At 43.8% G+C, this 13,312-nt stretch overlaps 1 protein-coding gene across 5 annotated transcripts in view; it reads right to left on the bottom strand.

Moving 5' to 3' along the window:
- SIPA1L1 (signal induced proliferation associated 1 like 1) overlaps window positions 1-13,312 on the bottom strand; it is a 454,573-nt gene that overhangs the window by 9,664 nt on the left and 431,597 nt on the right. For all 5 annotated transcript variants that reach the window (XM_059722914.1, XM_059722916.1, XM_059722917.1 and 2 more), the window contains 3 exons: window positions 7,283-7,522; window positions 6,036-6,201; window positions 1,698-1,920 (listed from right to left, as the gene is read on the bottom strand). In XM_059722914.1, coding sequence (XP_059578897.1) covers window positions 1,698-1,920; window positions 6,036-6,201; window positions 7,283-7,522 — 629 coding nt within the window. The remainder of the gene's footprint in view (window positions 1-1,697; window positions 1,921-6,035; window positions 6,202-7,282; window positions 7,523-13,312) is intronic.

The following is a 13,312-nucleotide window of genomic DNA, read 5'->3' as shown; positions in this document are numbered from 1 at the left end:
AAGAGGATTCTTGACTTCGGCATGGAGAAGAAAATGACAGAGCAGACAGGCTTCTATTTGGAGAATATAAGGGGTTAAATACAAAGGAACCATGTTCCAAGGGCGCACAAGTGCTCTTCCATCATTCATTTTCTGACCCAGACACTAAGATGTTATTTTCATAAGTGTGAAGAGGTGTAACCGAGTTTGAAGAAAAAAAAAAAAGAATACTCATAAAGAGAAGGACTAAAAGGGCTTCATTCCCCTTCTTTTGTGAGAAGTATGTTAAATGGCAGCAACTGTTCACAGACATGAAATTCAGCACCTCTTAATCTGTGCCTAATGATGGGGCAACTGAAGTGTCTGAAGATAGATTTTTTCCAGCAGTCTTCAGTTTCAGAAAACATCTCATGCACATCTGATGACAATCAAGGGGCCAAATGGACTTTCCTGTGACACAGGAGACAGTTTTTTTCCCTAGTTTTAGAGGTATGGTGGGATAGGCTGAAGAGTATTATACTTTTATTCATGAAACCTGTTCTGATAACAGTTATGGACAGACAAATGCCCACAATGATAAACAAATTTAGAAAGATTACAATTATATAATAGGAATCAGAATTTCCTACAACAGCTAGTCAGATTTTACGTGCTGGTTATCTGTTCTTTTGGGGGGGTCCCTTGTGCACTGAACTTTGGGTAGCTTTTCTCTGCTTGATCTGGTTTGTCATGTCTTTGTTTTTCAACACATCCACTGTTTAAATTTCAAAGTCTATTTCTGCATGCCAGCCATGTAACATCATCATCATTGTGATCAGGCTGAGCAAAACTGCAGCTCAAAACTCAAAACTGGAGAAGATCAAAGGACTGGATGGAAATGGTCAGCATTTTAGCTGGATCTTGGTTAAGTGCTTATATGCTGCTGCACTGAGCTGCACTTATTGGTATGCAAACATTCATATTTTTCATCATAACATACATTATAACACGGACAAACAAACAGCTATAAGTTTCTAAAAGACAGTATAGAACATCCCCATACGGGGAGACCTATTAAAGCATTTCTCCAAGTCAAAATTAAATGATCAGAAAACATATATTTATTTATATAAATATGAGGTACAGTGGGAATCTGTGAAAATCCCCAACCCACTTAGCATCAGGAGATTCAGCTGTAAGTAATCTATGTTATGCTGCATAATCTTCTTGAGGGTCTTCACTAGACTAATGGAGGCATTTTGAATATCCCTTGCACAACAACTTAAATACAGTATCTTTTTCCAATTACATTTTAATGCCTGATCAAAATGTTTAAATAGACTCAAAACCTGCAGTTTGTAGCACATGAATCTGAATCCAGGATCACTTACTGCAATAAAGATTTTATTAAGGGATTCAGAATCCCCAAATGTCCATAGGCATTTATTCATTTGGTGGTATTCATTTGTCAGTACTTCTTTGCTCCTATAACCATAGATTAAAAGAGTTGATACTAGAACAGGCATTAGTTACTCTCAAGGGTACACATAATTGGCTCATTGGTTCACCTAGTCTTGATTCCTGTTGTCAGCACTGTTGAAAACATGATGCTAAAGCAGGAGGCAAACTCCCATAAACATATGTATCTGACCTACTATTCAATGCTGCATCCAGGTTTTTGTTCAAGGAACCACCCCAACATCTTTCCTTTTCTACGGGAAAGATAGAAATCTACTTACCATGCAATGATTTCATTCCTAATGTATATGATGGCCTCCGTAAGGGTAATGACTTTGGTAGAGACGGGTATGTGCTGCTGAAAAGGACATCATTTGGCAAGGCTTGGTCCAGAAGTGAGGCCCGTGAGTTGAAGAAGTGTTCCCTTTGACCACTGTAAATACTCTCATCTGACAGGGTTCTCTGCAAGGCACGCCTTGTGGTAGGAGTGCTAGGGAATGGAGACTGAGAGCAGGGAGACATGTGAATATAAATTCATAAGAGTGCATCAGGAAATGGCAACATTTCAAACATCTACTAAATGAATTTTAGTCAATCTCTATTTGTATAAGAAAAAAGGTGTTAGTAGGCCCAATGTTCTTCAAACTGGACAGAAAGACTGCTTTGGAAGACATCAAGAGTAGATGACCTATTAGATCTTTTTCACCATTTTGACCACACAAATAACATCCTCAAGGAGTGTATGGATTAGATGTAGAACATGCATACTAAGGATGATGCTCACAGAAATATGCTAAGTGATACCTAAAACCAAAAGTTCTCCCTAAATTACTTTGTTCTACTCTATCCTTAGAGCACAGACAGCCAGGAAGATGTCAACTGACTACAAGCCTCATGTAATAGGACAATTAAAGTCTGACAAACTAAAATTCTTTAGAGAGCTTTGAGTAAAAATTAAAACACAAAACACAGCTCTACTAATTGAATTCCCTAGAGCAGATGTGATTAAGTGCCTTTTGGGGAACTGCTCATTTGCACAGAGAAATACTTCTCTGTACACTAGGAAAACAGTTTAAACAGACGGTATTCTATTCCTGTGACTAAAGCCCACGCTGCTGTGTGGGAGAAAGCATGGAGGAGGAAATGGAGAGGGAAGGAGGCAGGGAGCAGAGTTATTGCACTGGAGGGCAATCTGCCAAAAAGAAAAAAACTTACTGCTAAAAGGATCAGAAGCCCCTGCTATAATTTGCTGCAAGTTTTGTGTCTATGGTTAAAGAGCCTGAAATATAGTTAAAATGTTTTTAAAAAACCTGCTGATACCGTCCAAAAAAAGCCCTTAAGGAATAAGAATGAGACCATTTTACATGCTAATTGTTTGTTTATTCTGATAGTTCTTCTCCATGGGATTGTCTACACGAAGATGCAACATATGTTCGGTTATTTGCTGAACAAAACAAATAATATAGGGTGCACACAAAGTTGGTCTTTATATAATGGAACTATGGAGATCTGGGATCAAACCTCATTAGGGACTTGCATAGAAATAGGACTTAGCTAACATGACTGGCATAGTGGCAAAATTCTGGAATATCTGTCATAAGGTGAGCCTTGTATTTAAAGGCTGAGCAGTAAAAAAAGCCAAACCAACAGTTCAATAATTAGGATTTTTACATTGGGTTGAGAATCACTCTGGCTTTTTCTTGCCGGGACCAAAAATCCAGTGAGAAGGTTTGTAATTTATAACCCACCAAAATCTCACAATATCTGTCCTGGCAGTTGAGTGGGGAAAGAACCAACTACCAAACACTGCAGCACATCTTGTGTTACAGATCCCAAACTTCCAGCGCCAAGCGTTAGAAAGTCAAAGTATGATGAATGCCACACCTATAAACTATTGGTCTGCTAACCTCTGACTGCTAAGTGGATTAATAGAGTAGAAACAATGCAAGCAGGAAAGTGAAAAGGAGACTAACAAGGGAAATGAGAAGATGGCAAAAGTGAAAGGTATGAAAAGGAAAGGACTAGGTGAAGAGATAAAGATGAAGAACAGAAAAAAATAGTAAGAAACTAGAAGAAGCTTCTGTCCTATGAAGAAACAGTCCCTCTTGCTAACTAACTATTAGACAAAAAAAAAAAAAAAGAATTCGGATGCTAAGTAGAGACTATGGGACATTACCTAAGGTGCAGTATAAATTGTGTGCAGTGAAGAGAAATGATGGCCATTTTAAAACCCTAACACTTGTTTCCATTATTGGTGAAACACTCTATTACTACAACATTTCAGCAGGTTACTAGTCTGGTGAGCTGACACACTGATCACAGTCACCAGAACAAAGGATATTGAAAGAGTGGACTCAGGTGGTCATAGAAAAGACTCACTATAAATACAGAATATTCGTGGTCTCTGGGACAATTAGTTGTTTAAATGGAATGAAATTTCTCACAAAGACAACAGCCTCCTGCTAAAATGTGTCCGGAAAAAGATACTTCCCATCTCCTAATGTGGTGGTGTTCAATAGGACTGTGCAAAATTTCGCCAGCCATTTCGTTTTGACACTGTTTTGACCAATTTCGAGGTTGAAACAGCAAAATTAGAACAAAACAAAGGCCGTTGAAATAGCCTTGAAACAAAACGAGGCGAGTCGAAACATTTTGAAAGTTGAAATGTTTCGACCATAGGCTGGGGATGGGAAGTGAGTCCAGCTGGGCTAACTTCCCATCCCCAGTGTAAGATCTGGCAGGGAACAGGAAGTCAGCCCAGCTGGGTTGACTCCCCATCCTCTGTGCTAGATCCCCAACACCGGCACTAGATTGTGCCGGGGCAGGAGGCAGCCCAGCTGGGCTGCTTTCCCATCCCCCATGCTAGATCGTAGTGGCTGCCTCCTGCCCCCAGTGTGATCTAGCTGGGCTGACTTCCCAGCCCCTGCGAAACATCAAAACAGCGTTGAAACAGAACAGCTGTTTCAACTCGAAATGTAATTCGAAATGGAACGCTGTTCCATCAAACCATCGAAACTCATGGCAAAATGGAATGGTGCCATTTCGCACAGCCCTGGTGTTCAACCTTCAGCCCATGGAGCTGTGCCTTCTGGCCTACAGGGCTCTCAAATCTCTGGAGCTGTGGAGGTGGGGGACTGGTGGCAGCATTACTTGCCACTCCCCTGCTGCCAAATTTCCAGACCCATACAGGCCAGATAAGTGGCACTGTATGCTAGATCAGGCCAGAACACAATTGTGACAGTGTGTGGACCCCAGCATGATGGGTCATTCTGTGGCCAGATCTGAGTGTGTGAGGTTGGGTTGGCCTGCAGCTGGATCTGAGCACATGGGATCAAGTTGGCATATGGCTGGATCTGATATAAAGGATCACACCTGTGGACCACTCCCGTGCACCTTTCCTATGTGGGATTCAGTCTGCAGACTCACCCTGCACGCAACTCATCTAGCCCATGGGGCCACAAGGTTGGGCAGACCTGTCCTAAGGTTTTTTTCCCTCCTCATAAAAACAACATGCGGTTAAAAAATTTCTTGCCCGTGGCTAATTTTTTGCCTTCCAGCCTCAAAAATGACAACTGAAATAATCTGTATCTAGACCTGTTATTTACAAGTTTTAATAAGCCTCTTTGGGTTTTGACAAGAGGAGAAAGAAGTTGCAAGCTCTCTTTTGCATGGTTGCTGTGGAAACCATTTGGGCCTTAGGTGATGAGCCTGAGCTGTTAAGCAGTGACTTAGTACACTATAGAAATCAAGACTCTCCCTTGCAAATGATCACATGATCTTTTATATTAATGTTTAAAAATTTAAGTCTGTATTACTGTTAATGAAAACTTAGAAGATATTTCTGTATTAGATTTTTCTGTATAAATATTTAAGATTTAGAAGCATACTGGGTCATTGCACAATGAGCAATAGGCACTCAAGAAAGGCACTAAAGCAAGCATGTATGTTGCAAGAAGGTTCAGTACTTTGTCAACATGCCTCTCTTCGACTGCTTGTAATCAGAGAGTGGAAGGACCATTCAAATAAGTAAGTCATACAATCAGTCCCAGATAGCGTCTTTTATTTTGTATACTAGTCTCTGCAATGGCTTGTATGTGGAACTGGCATAATTGTGGGAGTATCAATACCGTTCCCTAAATGCTACAGTGAGAAACACTGGGGAAAATGGCAAGCCTCGTCTCCAAGCTGAGAAATCAGGGAAGATTACTGTTTTGGATTTTGTTTGTCTGCGATCAGTGCAAACAGAAACGTTTCACCTGAGACGCATCTATGCCCCCATATTAAGAAGCACTGAGTAGCTTCTGTTAAGAAGTGAATGCCTTCAACTTCCATGGGAGTTAAAGGTGTTTAGCATTCTCCAAGAACCACTCAACATCTTGCTGGTTCAGAGCTTTTATTTTGTTCTGAACAACAATGCACAATCTTTATGACTGATGCATGAGCCCATTAACAAAGGCCTTGGACCCAGATCTTCACCCGGTTTAATTCTGCACAGTACTATTGTGGTCAATGGATTTACACTTATCCACACCAGATTTAGATGTGCTACCTTAGCCTCTACCTGCTCTTGAATTTCACTTAATAGTGATAACAGAGCATAGCCCATTTATGTAACATACCTTGAAATTCTTCTGGGACTCTGGCGTTGGGCTGTCCAGATCAATCAGTTTCTTCAGCTCTTCCTCGACAGTGGACTTGGAGGACCCTTTGGGTGATGCCCGTAGATCTCTGGCTGATGCACGCAACCTAGGATGTGCCATTTCATTGCCATCACTCTGGTGACGTCTTAAAAGCAAGGGGACAGACACGTTCAGGATTCTTAACCATTTCACAGCCATAAATTAAACAAACAGTAAAGGATTCTCAGAATTTCTAGAGGGAAAACTGGGGTAGAGAAGACATGAAGGAGGGAAGTAGGAGATTGAGTCTTGCATAATACTGTTAAGTCCCGTATAAATAAATACCTGTTAAAGGAATAAACCGTCTGAAAGCTTTAATTTTCAATACATATAATAATTATTATAATAAATGTCTCCATGGAAGAATTAATAGAATGTGTTTTCTGTACAAAGAACACATATAAAAAGCCTGTTAAATTAACCTGAGTGTGTCTATTTTTTAAATTGGCTTGTATTGTATAACTTCTACAAAATAGTTTTCTGCTGGCCTCTCTTTTCCAGCATTCCCCATGGTTGAAAATCATTGGTATTATTTGGTAATGGTGTGCTTCACATCCACAAAGGTCTTCAAGCACCTCAGATTGCCAGATCTTCCAGTCTCAAAGGCAGTGGGCCAGTTATTTGTAAACGTATTCTCCCAACTACTTCTTTTCATGGTCACCTGAGACCACAAACCATGAAACGCTTAGTTAGGGCATGCCTACAATAGAAAGAGTTTCAGTATAAAGTAGAGATAGCTGAAGTAACTTTAAACAAGCTGGCATAGGTACCCGCAACAGTCTAGCTGTGGCAGCAAGGAGCTCTATGTTGGTTAATTTAGCTTGCCACGATGACACATGGCAGTGTGCAGGACAGGTACATGTGAAAATAAATCATTTCCTGGAGTTAAGAGGAAACCAATACTCAGAGTTGCTTTAAGAATTTTCTTAAAGAAAAATCCCATAGAATTTAATAAGGCTAAAATAAATAGAAATTAATCTGAAAGCTTTTTAAAAAATTAACAGAGAACGACAACCTAGCAATTGAATTTTCAAGCCAAAATATAGAGCAAACATTAAGTTTTATAAGAAAATTATATTACATGAAATGCTCTAAGGCTTTTCCATACAGGAAATTTCTTTGGATTTCAATGCTTCTTTTGTGCTTAAAGTTAACAACCAAACAACAGAACCAAAAAACACTCTTACTTTCTTGTATCCATAAACCCCACAGAGTTTATTGTCCCTTCTGGTTTTTTCCATCCAATCAGGTACTTGCTAGTAGCACCCTGGCGTGGGTAGAAAGTCCTAGGACCGGAAGAGGAGGAGGAGGAGGAGGAGAAAGGAGGTGCGAGCTGCGGGGAAGTAGCAGAATGAAGCTCTTCTTTAGGTGAACTTCTGGCACTGGTGAAAACAACTGGGCTGGCAGAATGTCGTGAGCTCATGGTACTGGAAGAGAAGCATAAAGACAAAGCTTCACTTAGGTATATGCTTTTGCATCTTGCATAACAGCTTTTAAAGCTGCTTTTTAGAGCTGACTGGAACACAAGTTATTACTCTTATTATCTAGTATAAAATGTGTAATAATATTGCACGTCTCTAGCATTTTCCATTAAAGGATCACAAAAGACTTGCCAAATATCAGTGAACCAAACTTCTTAAGCCACACATGAGGACCAAAACTGTCATCCCCGATTTATAAATAAGGAACATCCAGCTCAGAAAGGTTGTGCGCCTTCAAGGTAACACAGGAAGCCTGTGGCTAGACTAGCAAGAAAACCCAGGTCTGATTTATAGTTAGTGTTTCATCCACAGAACCATCTGTATCAATTTTAGGATGTATAATTTTAGAGTTGTAATTGCTGAGATTTTTAAAGCAATAAGTGGATATACACTGCTAGCCTTATTCATTACTGCTTATTTAGAAGCAGCTAGCATCACAGCTGATAAAGGCATCATGAGACCACATTGTCTATGGGGTGAAAAATGGCAGTGTTTGAGAGCCTTGGTGACACACTAACATTTTGCAGTAACAGAAGTTTCATTTCAGTCTTATTATAAAAGGGCAGGAGATAGAAGGGAAAGAAAAAAATCATTAGAACAAATGAGAGATCTGACATGATAGGAATTGGTATGTATAAAAATACTGAATGGTTCCCTCGATAGAACTTGGGCAATATTATCAGTAAGAAAGAGCTGCACTGACTGCAAAATGTGGACTTACCATTGAGGTCCAACAGCTGAGGACTTTACAAGGACAGAAACATCATTCTTCTGAGAGGTTGTGTGTTATGTTGACCATGATCAATGGAGTCGCCTGGGTGTCTAGCACTTTAAAAGCCACTTTTCAAATTCAAAAGTTTAAGATAAAAAATAAAAATGATAGGATTGCTAACCATGGTAGGAGTCCTCCTTTATTATTTTACAGTCATAAAATAAGCAGTTAATCAAATAGTGAAATCATTTGGTTGATACACACTTTCTGAAAAGTAGGCCAGGCCTTGATAGTCTAGATGGGCCAGACCTCGAACCCATGAGCCTGAATTATTTTCAGTCTGTCGCAGGGCACCTTAGTGCCTGCTCCTAGAGAGGAGAAACTGCCAGGGAGAGAGCCCTGGCAGAGCTAATTGAGCACAGCTGTGGGTTGCCGGAGCAACCAAGCGGAGCCAGCTGCCTGTAGGGGGCAGGGCCTGGCCCTTTATAAAGCTCAGGGCTGAGGCCAGGCTGGCAGTTCTCTGCCAGCAGCCAGAGAGGCAGGAGCTCCCTCAGCTGAGAGATGGGAACGAGCCTGAGTTGCAAGTACAGCTCATGATAGCCCTGGAGGCTTGAGCTATGATACTGAGGTATGGCCATGGAGCTTGCATTTATGTTACAGCCTAGGGGCTTGTGGTTTTGCATTGTGTTTGTGTTATTACAACCCGGAGGCTTGGGTGAGGCTGTAGGGGTTGGAGGAGGCCTCAACTATAGGGACCCCAGAGAGTGTGGGGTGCCCTAACGCCAAGAGGGCGCATTATCTGCATAGCGCCAGGGAAGGCGCAGCTCGCACGCCAGGGCGTGAGCAGCTGGCGGCGAGGAGCGCGGCCAGTGGGTCGCGGGCGCAACCCGTAGGTTGCGGACGGAGACCTAGACCCCGGATTGCGTGTGGGGGGGAACATAGACCCCGGCCTCAGGAAAGGGGCAATATTATTGAGTAGCCCAGTGTGGGCACGGCGAACCCCACAGAGGGAGAGTGCCATTACTGAGGAGCCCTAGAGGGGCCATATCAAGGAGCCCGAGATAGGCATAGCGAGTCCGGCCGCAGGCTAGTGCGGCAACACCCCTCAGACCGAGGCAGGGCGCTGCGGTTGCCCCTGGGAAGACAGGGAGTAGCAGCGCGGTGAGCCGGGGTCAGAGAGGGTACCCGTGCGGTTGGCCGGAAGGGCCGGGGCCCGCTAGGGAGTCCCTGAGTGGGACTGCAGCATCAGGAGAGTTCCAGCAAGAGGCTGGGCATGAGAGAGGGAGCCCGGAGTGGGCCACATTAGAGAGGAGGCCCAGGAAGCGGGCGTACAGACCGGACAACGTCTATTACATCTGCGAGGCTTGGGGCGTGGTATCAGGGGAGGTAGGAGCCACGCATAGCCCATAAGGCTAGGGTGTCCGAGGAACACCCACCGTATCGGGAGACCCCCAGGGGGTCCGGAAGAACCACGGGGACAGAGGTCCCGAGTAGCCGTGCCCAGGGAAGACACAAGGCAGCCTCCCAACATTATATTGACCAACAAGACGTGGCGGACGAGAATTAGAGGGTGTCTTGGGCCGGCCTGACACGGAGCGAGGGACCTTAAGGCGATCACAGCCCTCCGTGAGGACCCCGCCGTGACAGTCTCATTTAGACTTTCCAAAAAAGTTTCAGGGGAAAGCAAGCAACATTGGGAAGCAGAGAGAGAGGCTGGTTAATATATACAATTTCCTTCTTCCTATCATCCAATGTAAATGGCAGATTGGTAAGAGCAATTTTATTAATTTATTCCTAATGGAATAAATGCCAATGTATTGAAATAATCTAGAACCTCTTGTGGGAGCCCTATCTATAAGGAAGGTATATTAATTATTGTGTCAAACTAGGCATTAATTAGAAAGAGTTTTTTTCCCTTCCTTTTAATATCATCCATACATAACCGACTAGATAAAGCATGAGAAGACACAGAATGACTGAGTCCAATTTGTTTGCAGGATAGGAGGAAATCCCTAAGGGAATTAGTTCATATTTTTATAGTAGTGTTGCAGTGATTTTGTAGTCATGATGGTCCAGGAAATATGCAAGAGGCAAGGATTTTTGTGGGTGATATCTTTTATTGGACCAACTGCATGGTTAGATTAGATTTTCAAAGACAGTTGGTCCAATAAAAGATATCACCCACAAAAATCCTTGTCTCAGCTTTTTATTTACTTATTTATTTGTTGATATGACATTTTTTTTCTTGGCGTAAACAGGAACATAAGACTTTAAGACTACATAATGATTTTCTTTAAAAAAACTGGCAATCATTTTTAACTACAAATACAGAAAATGTTGGGCATATATGCTGTGCTAGAATATCTTAATATGTTTTAAGGACTTCACAATCTATAACACTGCGTATGTGCATTTTTCTTCTCTACATCAAGTGCTTCAGGGACAAGTAGGTCTAGCATTTGAAACAAATGGCCATCAGGTATAGAGTAGCATCTGATTGCAAAATAAAAACTAGCTGGATGGCTGAATTAACTATAGTTGAATGACCTGACCATATTTGGCCTAACAGCAATTCTCCTATGATCCTGTCATCTCTTGATTGAGAAAGATATGAGCAAATGTTTTAATTTGCTTCTGAAACAATTATGGAAGGTATTCAAAGCATCAATGATGGTCACTGACTGTCCATCAAGTTCATACTAATGATGAGATACTTTATGTAATATCTCACCCATGTGTAAATTTCCAAGGTCTTTGCAAAAGACAATATTGTTATTCCTATTCTACAGATATTGAAATCAAGGCAAAGTAGTATTGAGCAACTTGCCCAAGGATACAAATTTGTGTGAAAAAATCCAAATTCCTCATTTCCAGTTGCATGCCTGATCAAAAGCTTTTTTTGGTTTTATATTTTTTTTAAATAAGTCTACTCAGGTCCTTGGATTCAGCTGACCATCATTTCTTCCCACTATATGCCAGCAAGTGTCTGACTGACTGGTGGGAGGTAAAGGACTTTGTGTACAAGAACAGCCTGCGTTTTAAAGGTGTAGTCCACATGGAAATGCAGATCACAAATGTTGTCCTCTTGTGCCTTGCAGAAACACTTTTATTGAGAAAGCAGAGAAATGGAAGTGAAAGAGAAGTAGGTTCCATTAACAAACACAGGTTTTCTTCTTTTTTAGAGAGACATTTCTATTCATGCTGAGTGTGCCCGCCTCTGCTCCAGGAGGTGCTCCCGGGCAACTTGCACGGGCGGCTGACCTGGCCTGCCCTGCTCTCGCTGGGGAGTCCCTGGAACTCGCTGACCGCGGTCGTGGCTGGGCCTGCCGCAGGGGTGTCCCCCTTGCTGCGGCCTCCAGCGCCGAAGCGCCCCTGGGCGGGCTCACACGGGGCTCCGACCTCCCCTACACCCTGGCCAACGCCACCTTTGGTCGTGGACCTTCCGTCCCTCGTCCCCGAGCGAGGACTGGGCGTCGAGGGCCCTCTCCGCCCTTTGTGGCTCTCTTCCCCGACACCCTGCCGGGGCCTCTGCCCGGTCTTCCCTGGTTCCTTCACCGGAGTCTCCCGCCGGCTCCAATCCGGTTCCTTCACCGGAGTCTCCCGCCGGCTCCAATCCGGTTCCTTCACCGGAGTCTCCCGCCGGCTCCAATCCGGTTCCTTCACCGGAGTCTCCCGCCGGCTCCAATCCGGTTCCTTCACCGGAGTCTCCCGCCGGCTCCAATCCGGTTCCTTCACCGGAGTCTCCCGCCGGCTCCAATCCGGTTCCTTCACCGGAGTCTCCCGCCGGCTCCAATCCGGTTCCTTCACCGGAGTCTCCCGCCGGCTCCAATCCGGTTCCTTCACCGGAGTCTCCCGCCGGCTCCAATCCGGTTCCTTCACCGGAGTCTCCCGCCGGCTCCAATCCGGTTCCTTCACCGGAGTCTCCCGCCGGCTCCCCGGAGCCTCTGCCAGCTCGTCCCCCGTTACTTCACCGGTGGATCCAGCTGGCCCTCTCTCTGGGCTCCTCCTCGGGGCTTCTGCTGGCTCCCTCGTCAGTTTCGCCGCTCTTCTCCGGCGGCGCAGCTCTCCCTGCCTCCGTTGCTCCCGGCACGGCTGCAGCCTGTTCGGCCCACGGTCAAAGCCCCTTGCGGGGGCCCGGTTCCACTCCCGGGCTTCCTCCCGGGCTCCGTGTCCTCCCGCCGCGCGCCCCTCTCTCCTCAGGGCTGCCTTTTTATTTCTGCTGAGCGGCGCCTCTCGCTGACGTCGCTCCGCCTCAGCCGTATGAAAGCGCGGCTAACAAGCCGTGCGGGTGGTTCCCCGGCCTGCACACCACCGCTGCTCCCCTCTCCTGCAGAGCATATGTAAGTGTTTCCCCTGGCCCTGGGCCGGGGGCTCCCTCTAGTCCCGTTGTCCCTGGGACACTGAGCAAACTAAGTACATTTGTGAGGGGCATCGTCATTGTCAAGTGAAACCATGAGAAGCTGCATATATTTAAAGACATTTTAAAGGGCTGTTTTGTTATTAAATGTTTTATAATTCAGAATGGGTATGTAATTCCAGAGTAGATGTTTTTCCTTTTCTGTAGTAAAATTAATATTCCCACCATTTTTGAGAATTCTTTAGTGTTACTAAAAAAAATATAAAGACAATGGTATTAGTGAAGAGCAAAGGGAAGGCTTATAAATAATTTCTAGCTACATTCAGTGTGTTTATTTCTACCTATTACTATGCAGGTGTTTCTCTGAAGAGAACAAGGTTAAACAACACAAGTTAAACAGATTAAACAAGATCTAAACAGCCAAGAACACATTAATTATGCAAGCAGCAGTAGGTGGCAAAGGAACAAGAGAAGTGCTTTATTTTTATTTTTTGCTGTCCATTATTTTTTAAATTGCAGTCTCCTATAGGGACTTGTAAATACATTTTGAATAAGTTTTGCGGTGCTCACTAATATAATGTGAACACTCTTAGGGCTGGCCTGGTGCTTTACTGGCAGCATATTGTATTGTTGACACAGAGGAGACCAAACTTCCCATTTTGCAAGT

This window comes from Alligator mississippiensis, chromosome 2 (genome assembly GCF_030867095.1).
Source record: "Alligator mississippiensis isolate rAllMis1 chromosome 2, rAllMis1, whole genome shotgun sequence".
NCBI classification, from domain to species: domain Eukaryota; kingdom Metazoa; phylum Chordata; order Crocodylia; family Alligatoridae; genus Alligator; species Alligator mississippiensis.
Note: the sequence above shows the minus strand (reverse complement) of the source record. Positions and strands in the feature narration are given on the sequence as shown.